General features: G+C 37.9%; 1 protein-coding gene across 4 annotated transcripts in view; it reads left to right on the top strand.

Annotated features, from left to right (window-relative positions):
• The window catches only part of epb41l4a (erythrocyte membrane protein band 4.1 like 4A), a 50,186-nt gene extending 30,426 nt beyond the window's left edge, over positions 1-19,760 (top strand). For 2 of the 4 annotated variants that reach the window (XM_018736614.2, XM_018736617.2), the window contains exons 8-24: positions 5,215-5,302; positions 5,725-5,813; positions 5,928-5,991; positions 9,145-9,236; positions 10,141-10,218; positions 10,338-10,453; positions 11,622-11,715; positions 12,003-12,095; positions 13,687-13,800; positions 14,444-14,485; positions 15,246-15,323; positions 15,637-15,756; positions 16,558-16,605; positions 16,934-17,002; positions 17,476-17,586; positions 17,732-17,813; positions 18,857-19,760. In XM_018736614.2, coding sequence (XP_018592130.1) covers positions 5,215-5,302; positions 5,725-5,813; positions 5,928-5,991; positions 9,145-9,236; positions 10,141-10,218; positions 10,338-10,453; positions 11,622-11,715; positions 12,003-12,095; positions 13,687-13,800; positions 14,444-14,485; positions 15,246-15,323; positions 15,637-15,756; positions 16,558-16,605; positions 16,934-17,002; positions 17,476-17,586; positions 17,732-17,813; positions 18,857-18,967 — 1,489 coding nt within the window. In that variant the 3' untranslated portion in view covers positions 18,968-19,760. The remainder of the gene's footprint in view (positions 1-5,214; positions 5,303-5,724; positions 5,814-5,927; positions 5,992-9,144; positions 9,237-10,140; positions 10,219-10,337; positions 10,454-11,621; positions 11,716-12,002; positions 12,096-13,686; positions 13,801-14,443; positions 14,486-15,245; positions 15,324-15,636; positions 15,757-16,557; positions 16,606-16,933; positions 17,003-17,475; positions 17,587-17,731; positions 17,814-18,856) is intronic. The other 2 variants (XM_018736615.2, XM_018736616.2) reach the window with 2 other exon arrangements.
• Positions 19,761-20,681: the final 921 nt, after the last annotated feature.

Below are 20,681 nucleotides of genomic sequence, written 5' to 3'. Positions count from 1 at the left end.
TTCATGTAAGGTGTAAATGTTCATGCACCATAACTTTAAGATCATGCCCGGATAAACTTTTACACAGCTATTCCTGTAATGTACATAAATGTTTCTAATCTCCAAAAAAAAATAATAATAATTAATTATTAGGAAGGTGATCAGGAATCGTCAATATTCTGAAAGCTTTATACAGCTACTTGTGTGATGAACATTGGTGCATATAGTGGAAAGAAACAAACTAACTACTTCAGAATCACAAGTCTGCAATTTTGCCTTTCTCCTAATGTAATGCACAAATCATATTTTCTATGAGATGTACGTCACTTTGGAGAAAAATGTTTGCTAAATGAATAAATGTAAATGTTGCAGAAAAAAATTCCCAGGTGTATAAATGAGGAAAATTATTGCAAGTCATGTAGTACACAAACCTAGTGTTTTAAGTCGCTTTTCAGAAAAGTGTCAGGTAATCAAACAATAGTAAATAAATAAAAATTAATTTACAAATTTAAGATCTATGATATTTTGTCTGTTGCCCACCAGGACTTGAGTTGCCCTGCCTACCCTTTGCCTTTGGTTTAAGTTCATTAGATTATATTTGTATCCCATAGGTACACCAATTAGGGACATTAGAGGAAACCTATAGCAATTAGAGGAAAACGCACAAAGAAAAAAGCCACGGAACCATCAGGCTAAGTGCCGACTTCATTTACGGGACTTAAAGATGTATTCAGAAATTCCGCTGAGATCTGTTGTTTGGCGCTTCATCCGTAAAATAGTCACAGCTCGGGAATACCTTCGCTTTAAGGCAACAGCACTGTACTCTCTGCCCATTAAAAAGTAAAGTTCTACAGAAGGCATTTTCTTCTCCGTAGTGAATATGAATGAAATACAACTCATTATTCCAAAACAAAAAGCAAACGGTAAAACAATGACTAAATGTATTCAACAGCTGGGACTAGCAAAGCTCTCAACTTCAGCAATATGTAGTTCTGTTGAAATAACATAACTAGTCTCATTCACTTTTTATATGCCCTGAATTCTCAGTCAAGAATGAATAATACTTTTTAAAAATTAATGAGACACAAGCAGAAGATTTTCCGTAATTATTTATGCTTACCATAAAATGACCTTTAGCTTGGATGAGTGATTATTGTATCACAGCTAAATAGGTGAAAATTGTTTACTCTTGCTTTGAGATTGTTTTATAAATATGTGGCTTGGTTATGTGTGGTGAAACACTTTTGGTCGTGTCTCAGTCAAGTCTTTTTCCTTCTTCTATCAGCTTAGAGCTAAACTTTCCAATGATAAAATGTTAGCGCATTTGTTGTACAAAGCATGAGCCATGTTAAGTAACTTAATGCAAGTAACTTTTTAAAAAAGCGACTTCAGCCCTTTGATTTTGCATAGGCCTTGGAATACACACACATTTTCGGAACCGCTTGTCCCATACGGGGTCGCGGAGCCTACCCGGTAACACAGGGCCTAAGGCCGGAAGGGAGGGGACACACCCAGGACGGGACGCCAGTCCGCCGCAAGGCACCCCAAGCGGGACTCGAACCCCAGACCCACGGGAGAGCAGGACTAGGTCCAACCCACTGTGCCACCGCACCCCCTGGCCTTGGAATATTCTATGAAAAAAGGTTATGAATTTTAATTACATGCAGTATGTCAATATAGGCTGGTGGGAACCATTTCCCATCAGTGTTATCGTGCAAGCTGTCCCCTGTAGTGCCCAGTCAGTGCCTGTAATCCAAAATACGCGTTAGGAACTGAGCCCTTTCTAAGAGTGAAACTCATGTACAGACATGAGAGGGACTGTCATACTTTACTCCAGGGCATTTTTTCTCCTTGTCATCTTGTCATTAATCACTAGCCAGAAATCAGGTTATTACTGCATTTTTTTTCTATGTGACATTTCCCTTCCTACGTTTGCCACCCAATCTGGTCCAAATGTCAAGGTGTGGTTATTTGCCAGACTCGCCGCTAACCCCGAGCTTCGTGCACTCATCAGTAGATGCCCGCTGCACTCCCTCTTGAATATTCATAGACATGCTGAACATCAGTGATGACTTTCAGCCCTTTCTAAAGACCACATGGTGGAAAGGTATAATTCCCACAAGCAAGGAATTGTGTTTTTTGTGACATGACATGAGTAATGCATTCAGAGGGCATTCATCACCCCGGTGTTTGACTTCTCCATTTGCCCACCATGAATTAACAAGTGGGGTGATGGATGATTAAGATGAGCACTATTTTACTTAATGTCACCTGAAACTTTTAGAATGGGCAGAGCTTAGATGTAGAGATACAGAGTGTGATGCTGAAACAATAGTACATGTAATCGCAATAGTAATAGTGAAGTTAACTCGTTCTGTGTGAAATTTTCCAGCGGTGGTGACTAGTAAATAGTTCCGTTATTATTGTTTTAGGGAGCATGCATGAGTAGTGTTGCATAAACCTTACACTGCTAAAGACTTCTTTTAGGTGGAATTTTATTGATAAACGCTCATGTTATGGATATTAAGATAATGTCTTTGGAAAATAATGAATATAGCAATAAATGATACTTTTTTCATGCTTTTTTATAATGGATGCATATTTATGGAGTAGGATTCCCACCTTTTTTGAAAACCGCCTTTTGCACGTGTGGGAACTGCAGCATAGTGATAACTAAGTGCTTGTTCCCAGGGCAGTTAAACATTTTCCTGAATGGAATTCCAAAAATCTTTCCCGAAGACTCTTTACTAAAGTTAAGTTTTCCAGTGCTTTGTGACCTTTTCGCAAAGTGTAATGAAGTAAATTATGCACAACCAAACTTTGCTTCATGCTTGTCTGCCCAGTAAATAAATCCCTTTTATAAAATAATACATAAGAAATATAACTTTTACTAAAGTCACAGCTGTGGACATGAAAAACATGTAAACAGTTTATTACATTTAGCTTCAGAGCATATCCTTCCCTGAAAATGGATTCTTTTTTAATAAATCCAGAGCAACATGCAGTGGTTGTTTTATTGGAATCATTCACATTGTTACTTCCCCAAGGATATAATATTAGATTTTTCTCAGAATGTGAAGTTCCAGCCTTCAGATTACATGCAAATCTTTCTCTTAACCTCTGCCACCTACGTACCTTACCTCACTATTTAAATTTATGTATCTTTTCTTCCAGAATTAATTTTTGTAATGAAAAATTCCCTCTGTACTCTTTGGGTAAATTATATTGACCTAGATTCCAGCATATAATTACCTCCAAGAACTTGTATAATAAGGCAACAGTCATTCTTAGCATTAAAAAAAAAAAAAAAAGATTGCTCTACAAACACGAAGGTTTAATGTAAATTTACATTTACTTTGCTCACTTTACTGGTTACTTAGTTGGCATCACATTTTGGACATTTTTCTTAATTTCTCGCTGGGATTATGTGAATCAGGTAACTCTGATATGGGATGTTGATGTGACTGATGTACAAAGTTATCAGCTAGAATGGTCACTTCTAACTTCTGTAATGAGAGCATCATCTCTATCTCAAAATTCCAGCATTAATTTCCCACTTCTCCCAGCATGAGCCACAGTCTTTACTGAAATACTTACTTCAGTGTCAGGTCCTAAATCTCACATACGCTGTAGGCTCTGGGCTCTCTACTCCACTGTGCACTGTGGTTCCTACAAAGCTGTTTAAATGAAGGCTGCCCTCTGTTGCCTTTTTGACAGTATATTTTGGTTTTTAAGATATATTGGAATTTCAAAGCTTGATTTTTACAAATATTGATTTACAGTATTACTCGCTAGTTCTATCCCTATGATCACACCGAAAAGATTGTGTCTGCCAGATCAGTCTGGAATGACTTCATTCAGCTGTTCAAAGGCCTGCAGTGCATTCTTGTTTAACCTCATTATGACCTTCCTTCAAAGGTGGTTTACACCATTTTATTTTAACGTCACATAACAAAATTAATCAGTCACGATGGGCGAACCAGAAGAGTGTGTGTGTATATAACATTGTGTTCCTTAATTCAAACATAAAAGGCCACATGGACTAAAGTGGAAGTTATTTGTTGCAAAAGGCCATAATTGCTTGCATAAATACAGTTTGAGGAAATTGAAATCATCTGGCTTTTCTTGGTGGGGGGCGCAGTGGGTTGGACCGGGTCCTGCTCTCCAGCGGGTCTGGGGTTCGAGTCCCGCTTGGGGTGCCTTGCGACGGACTGGCGTTCCGTCCTGGGTGTGTCCCATCCCCTTCCAGCCTTTTGCCCTGTGTTGCTGGGTTAGGCTCTGGCTCCCCACAACCCCGTATGGGACAAGCGGTTTCAGATGGTGTGTGTGTGGTTTTTCTTATTTTCTACTGTGATTTAGCACAGGCTGTGTAATTCAAATGTTGCTTATACACCTCACATATGCAGTTTAAAGTTATGTGTTGTCATCTTACCTTTCAGTTTTTTGATGTTAACTGTTCGGTGATAACTAAACACACACACACACACACACACACACACACACACACACACACACTTTCAGAACCGCTTGTCCCATACGGGGTCACGGAGCCTACCCGGCAACTGAGGGCGTAAGGCCGGAGGGGGAGGGGACATACCCAGGACGGGATGCCAGTCCATCGCAAGGCACCCCAAGCGGCACTTGAACCCCAGCCCCACTGGAGAGTAGGACCCGGTCCAACCCACTGCGCCACCACGCCCCATAACTAAACACAAGTTTTATTATCTGGGGAATCTGTTTCAGCATTTTTGTTGATCTTCAAATTATGATTTTGCCTCCTGTATTGAACATGTTTAATTTCTCAAATATTTGAAGGCTTGTTAGTACAAAGACTTTTTTTTATTTTTGATGTACCATGGATTAGGTTGAGGATACATATATGAGTTTGATTCCCAGCCAGTTCTAGGTCTGTTACATTTCTGCTATTTAAGATGTTCAAGATGTTTGATTTTGGTCTATATTCTGTGAATTGCATCTGTGTGCTGTGTGGAGCAGTCAGGTTTTTAGCAAAGTGAGCAACCAAATCACTTAAAATGTTTTAATATTCTTTCTTCTAAAATGTGGCTATTTGAATTTCTGCATATGGGAATAATTTGTATTATAGTTTTCATAATGTTTGATCAAAGATATTGGTTGTTTTTTTCTTAATGTAAAGTAAACTGCATCCAAAAGTAAAATAATTGTACAAATGCACATACATTTGTGTGTATGTGTAACAATACTATGTGTTTGCAGGGGTCAGGTACCTGCAGAAGCTGAAGCTAATTATTTAAGAATTGCCAAATCACTGGAAATGTATGGTGTTGACCTTCATCCTGTATTTGTAAGTGGTTTAAATTTCCCCACCGGTACTTATTGAGCATTTGATTTGCATAACAATTTAAAGGAATTCTGCAGTGTCTGGGCACCTTTTTGGAACCTGTTTCACAGTGTCATGTGACCATATCTGTGATATACTGGAATCTTTTGACCTTGAGCCGTTGCTCCATGTACATGGACATATTTGCAATATCTCGGTGTTTTCTCTTTGCCTATATGTTGCTGTTGCCCAGCAGTTTTCATACATTTTAAAGAAATCAATATGTTAAATATATACTGAGTGTTTTTATTAAATAAAAAGTAACCAGCAAAAACCAAGGAGACAAATACTTCTGGAATTATTTTGAAATACAACACATTATTGTACTAACACATATAGTTATTATGTATCATTTGTTTAACTGAAGTTTTTTCCTCACTTTACAGGGAGAGAATCGCTCTGAGTACTTTCTGGGGTTAACACCAGTTGGAGTTGTTGTTTACAAAAATAAAACCCAAGTTGGGAAGTATTTCTGGTAGGTTTTTTGGAACCGAGGTTGTGTTCTAGATCCCTGCTATTACTCAAGTAAATACATCACAAACAGAAAATTGTACAGTGTTTTATGTTGTTTCTGTTTTTGTGTTTTCAGGCCAAGAATAACAAAAGTACATTTCAAGGAGGCCCAGTTTGAATTGCGTGTCATGGGGAAAGATGTGAGCTTTATTTATTTACACATAGAACTTTACATTATTTACATTCATTTGTTTTGTACACACACACACACACACACACACACACACACACTATGCCTACAACACGGCACAAGGCTGGAGGGGGAGGGGACACACCCCAGACCCACCACAGAGCCAAACCCGCTGCACCACCGTGCCCCCTCATTTGTTTCATTTACAATTCAAATTTCAGTTGACATTTGTACAATTCCTGACTGTTATTTGTACATCCTGTATTGTTTGAATACAAATTTAGCCACTAGAAAGAAAAAAACATGTTCATCAATTATGAAATTTTCATTAACTGCATATAGTCACAGTGGTCCAGGTGTGTGAACAGCATAGCGCATGTGTAAGGCAGAGTACTCATTCATTCACATTCACATACTATGACAAATTTAAAACGATTAGTTTACCTGAAACTCATGCATGTTAACTGTGGAAGGAAACCAGAGAACTTGCATCTTAATTTATCATGGCTGCACCATCTTCTAACTTTTTATAATAAATTCTAGGTCATGCATTTTCAGTCATAAAAAGTAAAACTTAATATTTTTTAACCCTAGCTGTCAAAATTACTGCTTTAACTAACTGTATTTGCTTGAAGTACTTTGATCATACTAAAATTTAAAAGTTGGTGTTTTATACTATCATACTGTGATTTAAATTGAATTTATTTAAGTCCTTCAGCTATTTGCAAAAGAAAAGGCCTTCCATACATTCCGATAACATTTGTAAGCTGTCATTGCTAAGCTTTCATTGTTGTGACTGATATCCGTAGCTTTTGAGATTCTCAATGGAAAGCATATATGAACGGCTCTGAAAATGACCTTACGCATCTTGGTGCACAGATTGTTTTGTTATTGAAAATTCCTTATACGGCACTAAGGAGTGTCTTTCAAAACGTTTAGTTGTGATGGCCAAAGTAAAACTGTTGTAACAGATGCTGTTGCCTTCTACATTTTTAATTTTGATTGGAAGTCTTGGCATAGTAAACAAGAACAAAGAATCTGTTTACTGGTGGCTATTTTTAAGGGCCATTCATTCAGTTTTCTGTCCCTCATTTGTTATTACTGCTTTAACAAAACACAGCAAACATTCTCCAGTACTCTGCTTAGCACAGAATGTCTTTCTTTATCAAAAATAAATCAAGATATTAGCTTTGCACAGATCCCAAGCTTCCAGAGACAGTTCTCATTTCTAATTTATCTTGCAACCCCCAATGTTTGTACAATTTAAAGATAGTGGAAGTAATTAAAACTGACAAGACATCTCATTTATTGGCAGACCAGGCATATATAATGTTGTTTCTTCTGCTGCTGAAGTGTCAGACATCACTTATTTCTCAAATCATTGTGAATATTTTACATTGAAAGTGCGTGTGTGTATTTTTGTATCTATCTGTGTATGTGTGTATATACAGTATATATAACTTTAAGTATTTTATCAATTGTTGAATTATTCATATCCACTTCCTCCTATACCCATTTTCTAAAAGTTAATTACTTCTCCGGGTACAGTCATACGTATTTAGGAATTCATGAATATAAATGTTTCACTCTGTAAGAAAGAAAAACAAGTTTTAGGGCATTAAAAAGCACAGATGCACCCTCTGACACTGTGTGCGTGTATGTATGGCTTTAGTTCACATATACAATACAGTTATACTCCTGTAGCCAATAATAAAGAAAGAGACAACATTACATGAGTACAGGTTCACAATTGTCGTACCATCTGATGCAAAACTTGGCGTTGACTTGCGTGTGAGAAGTATAAATAAACCATCTTATTTATAGTGTAATATAATGTATAGAACGCAATGCACACCTTATCTAAATGTGTTAATAGCTGATTATTTTAATTAGGTGTGAAATAATTAAATGAGTAAGTTTAAAATAAACGCTTTCTAATATATGCATTAAATGACTTCCTTGATTATACTTGGAGATTAAGGACACTTAGGTAAAAAAAAGCTTTCCAGGGTAAGCCAGCCTAGACAATCAACATCTTGTACAGTACTCGCTGCATAAAAACTATGCCCCAAGAGACAGCACCTATGGCAGAACTGTCAAGTTCCAGCCCAACCCCCTCCAAGACACTGTGGACTCATATGGCACTACAATAAATTAATTCAGCCACAGTTTGACATGCTGCACAGACAAGTAATTTTGCATGAATTCATTTGGGGCATCAGCTGTTATGTATTTGTAAGAAGCTTTCTCTGGAATAATTTGTTTCACCTGTGTAAGTTTTAATTTTGAAACTGAAGTGTAGACAACTAGTCAGTCATATTACAAAATAGATCAATGAGGTGGATAAAGGAGAGTATTAAGATTATTTTATTAGTATATAAGAATAAAATTTTTACCTTTTATGATCCTAGCATGAAGATATTGAGTTCCAAGTATCTGCCATATTTATATTGCCAGTTATCCTGTGGATAAGTGGGATTACCACTTGGGATTATCATGTTTTATAATTTGTGTGAGGTACAGAATAACATCTTCTTAAAAACTGATATTAACCTGTAGTATTGTCTAGTAAATGCCTTCCATGTGCAGCAATAACAAGAAAATGCATTTTGTATAACTGCGCTGCACTGATAAATAAGATGTTGTCTGCAAACAGAGTGGGATCAGAATTTAGATGAGTTTAATAATAAACCAGCTGTGAGAGGGGCAGGCTGTCTCTTAAGCCTTGAGCTAATATTCAAACTACAATAGGAAGCCTTAGGTGCTTACACTGGCTCAGTAAAACCCATCAACACTTCATTTTCCTTTAAGTTGGAATTTTTCATTTGCTTTATCTGCAGGCGTTATTCAGAAATATTTAAAGTATAAATGCAAGAATGCATTGAAAATGATCTGCATATTACCTGCTTGAGATTGTTGTATGTTCCTAGTGTTATGATAATGAAGATATCAGAATTGTAACTTCATTTTCAAAAAAATGATTGTGTCACTTTCACATTTTTACAATGCCAGGATAATAAACCCTTCCCATTAATTTATACATAAGAGATTTTATTTAAAATGTTATGATCTTTCTAATCCTTTTGTGGTATATAATTGCTGCTCTTCTACTTTTAACTATGAACCTTCAAGTTTGCAATAAGTCTTTTTTGACTTTTTTCAGTGTAATGAGACCTCATTCTTCTTTGAAGCCCCCAATAAAATGGCTTGTAAGCATCTTTGGAAGTGCTGTGTGGAACACCATACATTTTTCAGGTAAGGACTTCAAAGTAAAGGACCGTGGTTTCAACCCTAGCTGTGTGAATGCAGTTTGACTCAAAGGTCTTCATGTGTGCGTCTCTGCACGTGCTGGCATTCAGTTTATTGGAATGGGTTTATTCATTTTAGAAAGTCAGTGGATATTTGACCAGATTTCACCATGCAAATGCTGACACCATAATAATGAACGTTAATTCGTAAGTGCCCTTTTGGAATCATTGCGCTACCATTGCTTAGGCAGCAAATATATTGACTGTTAAGTGAATACAAAGGTGCCACCCAAACAGAAAACTTAATAAGGGTACTTAACATAAGAAAAGTTGGAAGAAATGTTCACAGAAACTGTCAGAAAATGAGAATAATTAGTATTTTGTATAAAAACATTTCATCAGGGGACTTGTATGTGAGCTACATGTAAAGTGTTTCTGCTGATTGCTTATAAAGGAATTAAATATTAATAAAACCTGGTACATTATAAGAAGCTTTTATTATTTGCTGACTTTTAAATATTTCCCTTTCTTGTAACACTTTCTTTTTGCAGAATTTCACTTTTTTAAGTGGAAATTTTAAGAGCGAGGAAAAGCTTTTCTTGCATAAAACAAGAAAATTGAGCCTTTTTAGCTTTTTTTAAAAAACAGCATATGAACCAGCCTTATACTTTAATTTATTTTTTCTCAGATTCCTGTTCATAAGCTCCATAAAACTATTAGTTTACTACAAATAAAAATGAATGATATTTTTAGTAAGGAAAATATTACTATTTTTACTCAATACAAATTGAATTCCTGTGTTTTTGTACAGTATATTCATGATTATTTTGGTGCAGTTCAGTTCTTCCTAAATGTTGCTTTTGTACTTCAAGAAATATTATTGCTTATAATACACCCTTCCATTTGAACAGAATGCCTGAAAATGATTCCAGCTCCTTGACGAGAAAACTGACAAAATTTGGTTCTCTTGGATCAAAACATCGTTACACGTAAGCTGCTTTTATAAATATAGCAGTAATATTTTTCTTAGGTTTTTTTTTGTTCATTCAGAATAATTCCATGACAGTTACAAGAAAAAAGGTGTGGTGTTCTGTGCATGTATGTTAAGTGGGAAGACCGCTTTCCAGATGGGGAAAGATCCATCTGTCCAGCTTCCACGACCAGATCTGCAGGTTCTCAGATGTCGTAGTAAGACATACCCAAAGAGAGTCGCCCAAGCACCAGGTAAGTTTTATAAACGTTCGTCCAGCGAATTCACTTCAGTTACACCTATTTTTGAGAAATACGTTAATTGTCTGGATGACGATGATTTTGCTGTCCATACCAACATTTTCATAATTGACATAAGGCCAATTGAAGAAGCAGACCTAAGTTCAACTAAATAGACCTAACTGAAATACTTTGACAAGCTACAATTATCGGTACAGTTCAAGCTACTTACTTACGCTCTAAAGTAATTCAAGTTAAGATGAAAATGTGTGTTCTTATGTCTGTGTCCCTTGTATAAATATTCAACGTAACTGCAAAAATTTGAAACAATACAATAGTTATACGGCAGCTTTTCTCATGCTTTTTTTCCAAATTGCTTTCATTAATAGAATATATGTGGTTTCTTATTCAAAAAATTTTCAACAGGTCGTTCTTGCTGCACGGTTTCTGCATACGTCTTGCTCTTTAGTTTCCTGTCCTTTGGTTCTTGAGGGGAGATTTCACTATCAGAGAAATGATTCAAGCCATACTGATCTTGAGCCTCTGCACCACTGGTGAACCGGTCTGCCTTTCTGGCTCTTCTTTCCAGTAGTCTGACATTAGCCAGCAGCAGGGAACCACAGAGTATGAATTCACAGATGGTTTGCGAAACCCAAGCCCTCAGGCGACACTGTGAGCCTGCACCTCTGAAAATGATCTCACCTGCACTCCTTCTGTTTCGTTCAAACAGCCATCTGTCTAAATAATTGGCTTACATCCTAATATTCATTCTTTTATAGATTATATATAGATATGTAAATACAGTTTCTTACAACACATGTAAACTTTTAAAGGCATAGTAATCAATGTAATTTAGTTAACTAAGTAAAACGGAAATACTCATTTAAACTGACGAAAACCTGCCTAAACATTCTAACGTTCTAACTGATTTAGACTAATTGTCAGAATCATGGTTAAATAATCTTTATTCTACTAATGGTAACAGAGGAGAAATGACAAAATGTGATTCATGCAAAATCAGTAATTCGAAAAATTCTCATCCTACTTTTTACTGATGTTCTGTTGTTCATCTTTCATAACAGCTTTATGTCAACATTTTGTCTTTTGTCCAGCGGCAAACAACATGAATTGATCCAGAACGGAGAGAATGAAGCTTTATGTCAACATTTTGTCTTTTGTCCAGCAGCAAACAACATGAATCGATCCAACGCAACTGCCGAGAACGGAGAGAACGAAGCAGCAAAAAACAAATTTGTTGGACCTTCATCTGGTAAAAGGTATCTTGTTTTTTTTCTTGATGTAGGAACAATAATTAAAATGGTAAATTATTAGAATTATTTTTAAAAATTTCTATAGTAAACTCTTGACATATAAAGAATAAATTACAGATTACATTTGGGATCAGCACATAAAATGAATATGGATTTTGCAGCAACACAGATAGTTAAAATAGCACGTAACCAGGGTTTCTAGTTCCTCAGTTTATCAAAAAAAGATTCAATTATACTTTTACATTTCACACTTGATGAATAAATGACATTTATTAACAAATGTTTTGTATCAGTCCCCATAGTTCCAAAGTGACAAAAGTAGAAGGCAGTATGGAGTCACCTTCCAGGATATCTGGTGCTCCATGGGAAGAAAATGCAACACAGAGGTAGGCTTTACTCACAAGATTCATACCTGATATCTTTCACAATGAGGAAGGGAAGGACTTACCAGTTTTTAAAGTGAGCGGAAAAGCTACCTCACTGTGGTATTCTTTTGTGGTGTTTCTGCTGCTGTGTACACCACATGTTAGTTTTTGTTACCCTCCTATTTTTTACCTCTACAGCCTTAATTTCAGATTTTCTAACAGATATGGTGAAGAATGCAGGCACAGTATATGTCATCACAGAGCTAAGTTTGGCCAACCGAAGTAAAACGCCAAGCTTGGGTCTAAAATGACAAAATTTCTACTGTTGAATGTGATGATATGTAGTAGTAAAATGGGGAAAACATAGATTTTTTTCTCCTTCCCTGAAGCAGGCTGATGTCGTTTTCTGAGCACACAAAATTTGTAGCGAGTGTCACATTAAAAATTCATTTCTGGCACATTTAGAAAGCATTAAGGTCGTGAAGTGATAAATAGGCCCTGGCATCCGCAGACTCGGAAGCCACGCACGCTTTGTGGTAGATGACTCTTCGGCTCCTTAGTCACAGCTGTACGATCCCCATAAAAATAGTTAGGACCTAAAATAGCCACAAGGAAATCACCTGGGGGCTTAGCGACCAGCTCAAGCTGACTGTTAAAGTGCTCCCTCTGAGCCCTCATCATCGATCAGCTTTTCCTAAGTTGTCATTAGTCATCTCTAGACGGGGAGTCGCTTCCCCGCGGCACCGTGTCACCCTGAGGGTCCGAGCTTGAAGCGCCTTCAGTGAACTTTGTTCGAGCCGCACGTTGCGAGCGGTGAGAGGCGGCCGTTCCTCGGACCAGCTTGAGCGCCCCTGCCTCGCGTCACCTGTCCCGTTTTGTGAAAATAAAGCAGCGAGTCTGGAGTCCGGAGGAAGTGGAGAGGTGTCAGGAAAAGGTTGAAAAAATGAGCAAAAAAAGGAAAACAACGCTGAAAGTTTCAAATACGTAATAGCTGCGTGCATCATCAATGCCCAGTTATTATTTTTAACCAAAAAATGAAATTGAAGTTGTACGTTTTAGGTTGTGGTTTTTCATAATGACAGACATTGAGAGACCTGTAGTCTTTTTTTTTTTTTTTTTTTTATTATAATGTCTCAACTTGTCAGTATTTCAGAATAAACAGCAGCAATCTTTAGTTTTTGATAGCTCGAAGCGCCGCTCTTTTTAGCTGGCAGAGACATTGCTATTAGTTTCCCTGCAGCTCTCTTTAGTCTGTATGTCCACCTTTAGAAGTTCAGGCCCACTGCAGATAAGCCACAGCACAATGCCCATCACCTGTAAAATACCTGATAGCAAACCGAATTTCCCAATGCCACGGAGCAAGGCAGACACGGCCTTCTTTTCAAGACAAAGAGATCCTTTTGTAACCATTCCCAGCTTTGTGTGAGCCCTAAAGGCTACTACCAACAAGAATGAATGTAGCTTTAAATAACAGTTTACTGTTCCATGAGTTATCTCCCCCACAGCTAAAGGATTGAATTCCAGTGCTTGGCGATTAGTTTTGAAAGTAATGAGCCCTTATACATGTTATGATTGCAGATGTTTTTTCCATCTTTTTTCTCCACGTCCTCAGTGGTCTTTACAATTCTGCCGGCGAGCGAAACAAATCCCCCAAATTCCCGGCAGCGAGACGACGCACCCCCTCCGGTGGTAGTGAGAATGAGGCATCTCAGCCAGGCAGACGCAGGTATGCTCCTCTTATAACCCTATCCTATCACCCACCACTCTGCCCCCCCCCCCCCCCCCCCCCCCCCCAAAAAAAGGTGTAGTGTTACCGCTCCAACCCAGTGGTGATCTGATACGCGCACTTACTTGTACTGTATCACTTTTCTCTCAAGGATGTAGTTCGCTAGAGTTAGCACACACTGGGCATTGCCAGGTTACCCACTGCTGCTCAGCACAAGGGGATACGGTCAGTGTCTTCTAACTGGAAATGCAATCAGAACTGAAATATTACAACCAAGCTTCATAAAAACCTGCAAAAAAATGCATTATGCATTGTTCTGGGGTATTAAAAAATAAAATGACATTTTTAAAGGCCTAATTCTATTTGGATACAAAACGTAATGCTTAAATAAGATAAAAGCACATCTAGAATGTTTGCTATCCATATTTAACAGTATGTAACTGAATAAACCGTAAATTTCATTGTGGAACTCAGTTGTGGCTGATAGAAATCGCTGGCTGTTGTATGGAAATAAATCATGAAATGTTGAATTTCTGTGTAATAAAGGGGAGCTTCTAGATGTAATAAAAATGTATTTATTCAAAAGCTTTTGTACATTTTTTTGCTTAAGCTTGAATAAACTATAACCCTTTACCTTCCTCAGGAAAGGGCAGTCCAACGAGGAGTCTCAGCAACAGAGGAGAAGGTATAGTGTATGACATTCCTTAGTACCTTGGTATTTTTTGTGATGTTTTTTTATGAAAGACTAAATATTATTCTCTGTTGCTCATTGAGTAAATATGATGGCAAGATCTGATTGTTTCTTTCATAGAACAAGTATCTATATGGGCAGCCCTCAGCTGTGAACAATATTCCATTCTGACAACCTTGTCATGAGTGCATAGTGCAAGTCAGAAATGCCTTTATGCTGTGTCTCTCATCTAATGATAAATAACACAGAGTGATAAATAAAAGCTAAAAGCATTCCATCACCAAAATGGGCTGCATCATAACAAAAACACATCGGTACCGTGGCTGAACGATTATCGTGCCATAGTTTCTTTCAATGGGTCTTAAAGCCTTATGACTGACGTCACAAACCAGAAATAAAATGATGGTGCTTGTGGGATTTTAACCATAAAACTGAGCTGATATTGTACAGTGAACATTTTCCCAAAAAGGATTTTTATCCTGGAAAGTTATAGCTAAATAGATGTATTCTGCCTCCAGCTACGAACATATACATCTGCAGATGCATGCATTGCAAAATAATATTCTTCTAGGGGTGGATTGTTGAATGTACTATTGTAGAAAGTAACGTACAGTGACCAGACACCAAGCGGCCTCTTTTTCACAGAGGATTCTTTGTAGTTTATTAACTGGATTAGTCCAAACAGTTGTGTGCTTTCTTTTTGGAGAAACTCTTTCCCTCTCAGGTCAACATTCTAAAACCCATTCTTCCTCAGGTCACGTTCCCGTGGCAACACCAGTAGTGGAAGTGAGTCCGAGAATTCCAACAGGGATCATCGGAAAAAAAAGAATAGGTGACTCGGTGCTCAGTTTTTTTTTTTTTTTTTTTTTTTTATTGTGCCATTTCATGTTTCATGTGCAAGTAAAGTTAGCAGTGGATCCTTTCTGGTATCCTGGGGTGGTAATAAAACAATGATGAGAGTATTCATAGTCATTCAGGGCATTTATGGATTACGCTGGTGTATTATGAATTTGATTTGGAGTAGCAAACAAAACACATCAGTATCTTCTGTAATTTTCTAGAGCTGAAAATGGTTACGGTTAAAGAAGGTCCTTTACGCTCACTCTCTGTGCTTATGTGTGCAAATGCGGGATTTTTTCTGCAAGGTCTCGACAAGAGAATGAAATGGTGGATTCTGGTCCTCAGTGGGAGGCTGTGCTCCGCCGTCAAAAAGAAAGGTCGCAGAATGATCCCAGTCACAGGCGCTCCAGGCATCGCTCACGATCGTAAGGAACATGTTGAAATGACCCCAATAACCAAATACTTCAATACTTCGAAGCTTTGGAGAAAAGTGTCTGCTAAATGAATGTGTGAATGTAAATAAACGTAATAAAAACAATCCCATGGCATGACAAAAAGTTATACATACATTTTCGGTTATAAATACATTTAGGTACATATTCTAACTGGTATTTTGCTCAGAATGAGCAGGTAATGTAAATCAAAGTTGACCCAGTAACAGTTATTATTTGAATGAACGAATGTCTAGTTTGACTATGTCTCCATCTAGTGGTAATATAAAACATAAGAAGTAACCTATTTACAGTACAGGTGATCCCCGATTTACGATGGGTTTACCTTCCAAACACATCATAAGTAGGAAAGATCGCAAGTCGAAAATGCATCTGGGAGTTTTTCCCGGACTCCGTGTATCACTTGCCCGGGAAAAAAAATCAAAATTCAAAATTCGAAGTACGGTTTCTACTGAATGTCTATTGCCAGCTCACTATCATAAAATTAAAAAAATCGTAAGTCGAACCATCGTAAATCGGGGGCCACCTCTATTTTGAAATGATAAATTAAGAATGTTGCTACAGATTTAAACACGTGCTTTAATTTTTGTTTACGGCATATTTTCATTTTATGTGCATGGTGGTGAAAAATCTTGTTTTGCAACGGTCTCGTATTTTATATATAATATTGTATATGCTATAATATACATTCCTGTTTTATTTTCAAAGTGATCAGTTTTAATATAAATACAACAGCTATATTTAATTGTTCCTTTAAATGATATACTTGTTAAGGAGAAGCCCTGATGTCCAAGCAAAGGAGCAACTCTGGAAGCATATTCAGTAAGTTCTTTCAAAATTGCTTTTTTTTTCTGAGCAGAATATGTGGTTTTTTGATTACTTTGAAACATTAATAGTGAGTTTAAACTGCTGTGTAACAGTTTTTGTGGAATTTGTGTTGTGCTTAGGGAGCTATCAATGGAAACAAGGTTAGATACTGAAACGATGGACAGAAATCACCATATAAAGGAATCTGCAAAGTCTTCAGTGACAGTTTCCTTACCTGCAATGTACAGTTGTATAAAAGGGTTTAAGTGTAGCCACTTATTAAATCCGTGAATATTTCTGAATGTAACGTTTCTGAAAAGTAACTGCCTTGTTTGTGTGTAAGGAAAGAACTTGTAGATCCATCAGGTCTAACTGAAGAACAGCTGAAAGAAATTCCCTACAAGAAAGTTGAGTAAGTAAAGATGTATTTTATCATTATTGGTATGAAACGGTATCCTTGTTAAATGTGCTATTCATATTTCTAAGGCTGACTGCCATATAAATTTATGTTCAAAATTACATTTGGATTTGACGCATAATAGGTTATTATTTCACGTGTATAACAAGGATGCATGTCTTGTACACACATACAGTTCTGTCATTTGTGGTATTTGTTCCGAACGGAATCACGTGAAAATGGTTAATGAAATTGAGACTGGATCTGTTGAGAATGGATGAGTGCACCCCTTTCTGAATATGTAGTTTGCAAGGCTGTTCTCTGATCAGCCTAAAATATTCAGATTTAGAAGTTAATTTCACCATGTTCCTTATAATACCGAATGCCGTCTCATGTTAGCAGTTTTGTAATGTACAGGATGCTTTTTGATCTCATCATACTCAGCAAAGCTCTCCATATTTGCTTGTTTCTGTTGATGACTGTTTCAGAACTCAAGGGGATCCGATCCGCATTCGGCACTCGCATTCTCCCAGGAGTTTCCGCCAGTACCGAAGATCGCAGTGCTCTGATGGAGAGAGATCCGTTCTGTCGGAAGTCAAGTACGTCTAAACTGATGCAGAAGTTTTTCCATGAGAAACAACATTTGAGCTGACAAAGTACAGTTTGCAGAGGAGTGAGAACAAATGTCATAAAAACACTGTGAGCGTTCCGTGGTATTTCTCCATCTCCTGTCTTTTTCCCCAGTTCTCGCAATGATTTTGTGGCCCCGTTGCCGGTGACGCGCACAGCTGAAACCCCAGGATCCAGTGCACCTTCCACTCAACAGGTCTCTTTGACAACTGCTGTCTACTTCCCTTTGCTTTACTTTCTCTGCTGATTTGCGGCTGAATTTTTAAGTCACTTGGTTGCAGTGCGGGGAGGCGTGGTGGCACGGTGGGTTGGACTGGGTCCTGCTCTCCGATGGGTCTGGGGTTCGAGTCCCGCTTGGGGTGCCTTGCGACGGACTGGTGTCCCGTCCTGGGTGTGTCTCCTCCCTCTCCAGCCTTATGCCCTGTGTTGCCAGGTTAGGCTCTGGCTCCCCATGACCACAAACGGTTCAGAAGGTGTGTGTGTGTGTGGTTGCAGTGCATTGATATAAACAACCTGAGCTAATTATTATGTCTACAATGCTGAATACTGGAAAACGAAATGGGCTAACATCTAGTTATCAGCCTCCCTGCTTGGAGGACGCAAATGTGGGGAAAAAATTGTAAGCTGTATACCTTACGACAGTAGGCCAGCTTTTGATTTTATTTCTCGGTATATTCAAAAGAGCGGGACAATGGTGCATCGAATAGAGATGTTCTGGGATGTCCGTTTGGACGTAGTTCGAATCCAGCTCAGTCTTTGTGGAGTTGGCATGTTCTCCAGTGCTCAAGTATGTTTCCTCAAGATGCTCTGGTTTGTGTGTGTGTGTGTATGTGTGTGTGTATATTTTTGTATGTATCTGTGTATGTACATATACAGTATATATAACTTCAAGTATTCTAGTAATCGTTTAATTATTCATATCCACTTCCTTCTTTACCTATTTTCTAAATTCATTACTTCTCTGGGTACAGTCATACATATTTTGGAAATTATGAATATAAATGTATCACTCTGTAAGAAAGAAAAACTAAAGCCCTATCCCAGGAATATCCTGAATAATGAATGACTGGATAGTATCGGAGGCTACACCTAAAACATAAGCTATTGTTGGGGAAAATATGAACACGTTACTGTTGTTAAGCAAATGCTGTACGGTAAATTGATTGTGTTCATTGATAAAGCCTTTGTTTCCTGTATTAGTAACTTCATTTGACATTGTGGTACTGTCGCTTTCTCTAGAAAAAGAGTGACTCCAAAGACAACCTTACAGAGAGTAGAGACCCTGAAGTAAAATGCGGCATCAAGGTGGTGAAGATGGCTCACGCTCTACAAACAAAGGCAGAAACGTGACCCAAGGGCCACTTCCTCTGTGATGCATCCAACCAAGAGCCCGGCGTTGCTCGAAAGCCTGGAAAGAGATGAGCCAATGGAAAGACCAATATTGGCAACACTCAAAACTTTCAGCACCTTCCTCCTCCATTGAAATGTCCCATTTACACTTTAGGTAATGCATGGGTAGATTGAGTACTCTTTCTTAACTAAGACGTGTCCTCCTGTAACCCTGTATGATGGCAACACTGAGTTGCCATCACTGCAAGAACATCGCAAGAAACCTAAAGCCCTCCACACTTCCTGCTGCAGACTGTGATGTGGTAACGTACGGTAATAGTGTAAAACAGCAAGGTTTTACTGAATACACCTGGCACAGAGTCCCTAATCAGTGTGTTGTTTAAATCTAAACATGATTTTATCCAACTTTTGTCATCACTACAATCTCATAACCGATCAAGTGCGGTATGCAGATGGATTAAGGAATGTCTGTGTTGCACATACCTCTAAGGGGTTTCGGCTCCACTTCGTACAGTATTAAATTTGTTCTGCTGAGATAAGTTTTGGGTTTCGAATCAACATAGCCTGACTGTGTCTTCAGTCATGTTTTACCATTGGATTTCAGCTGCTGTTTTTATGACTTATTTGCACAGTCATGCTTTCGTTTTCACTGCTGTTCGGAACCAACTCACTAGATGGCATAGTTGAATGAGTTTCACTTATTAATAAATGTTCTAAATGGATATTATTCCTTTTGTCATGAAGCAGAGATGAACATGTATCATTGCACACGTGCAAAATTCAACACATTTATAAAATTCGTATGTAACATAAAATTTGTTTCAAATAAATGCAGTATTGGTCTTTTCAGTCCAGCACAAATTACTGGGTCTCTGCCACACCATCTCTGTGTGTGGTATGTCTGGCTTTCTTTCGTGCTGTGATCAGGAGGATGCGTGTGTGTGCATGTGCATGCTCGCACACCTTGCAACACAGTGGTACCCTACGCTCTGAGGACTTGTGTCCTGTGCTTCCTGTGCCTGGCTCCGTCACCACATATGTAACCGGTTAATCGGCTCCTCAGAATCCACCGATTGACAGATATATTACTGTGCAAAATTTTTGAAACTCTTGTTGCAAACCACAGCATTTCCTTTACACCACATATGAAGTTAATCTCTTGCTGCATGCGGTCGTGGTAAAACTTGTAATAAATAGTCTGCTTTGTAATAAATGGTCTGGAGAGCCAAAGAGGAAACATTCTCCTAAGAAACCAAATATTTAATGCAGAAAGTAAGTGTGATAGTCAGCTGAACTCTACCCTCATCCTAGAAGCTTTAATTTCTCTGAAAGGTCTTAATTTGTTTTACTGCACTGTGCATTTTTTTACTAACACAAGCAATCAAATTCCTTCCTGGACTGTAATGTAGAAGGAGTGAAAAAAACCTTTCATGAATGTCCCAGGCTACTGCCTTTATTATATATTAACTATTATTTAGCTGACTCCTTTGTCCATGGTAAATAACAGCAACATGACTCAGTACATGGCTAAATTAACATGCTGGACATATATTAGTATCTGTTTTTCTCTACCCAATATTATCCATTCAGTATGCTTTCATCAGTGTTTTTTTTTTTTTTGGAAAACTGGAAGAGAACACAAGGAGAACATGCAAACTCTGCATAGACTGAGCCACATTCAAACCCGCATCTGGAACCAGGAGCTGTGGGCCAC

This window comes from Scleropages formosus, chromosome 6 (assembly GCF_900964775.1).
Source record: "Scleropages formosus chromosome 6, fSclFor1.1, whole genome shotgun sequence".
Lineage (NCBI taxonomy): Eukaryota > Metazoa > Chordata > Actinopteri > Osteoglossiformes > Osteoglossidae > Scleropages > Scleropages formosus.
Note: the sequence above shows the minus strand (reverse complement) of the source record. Positions and strands in the feature narration are given on the sequence as shown.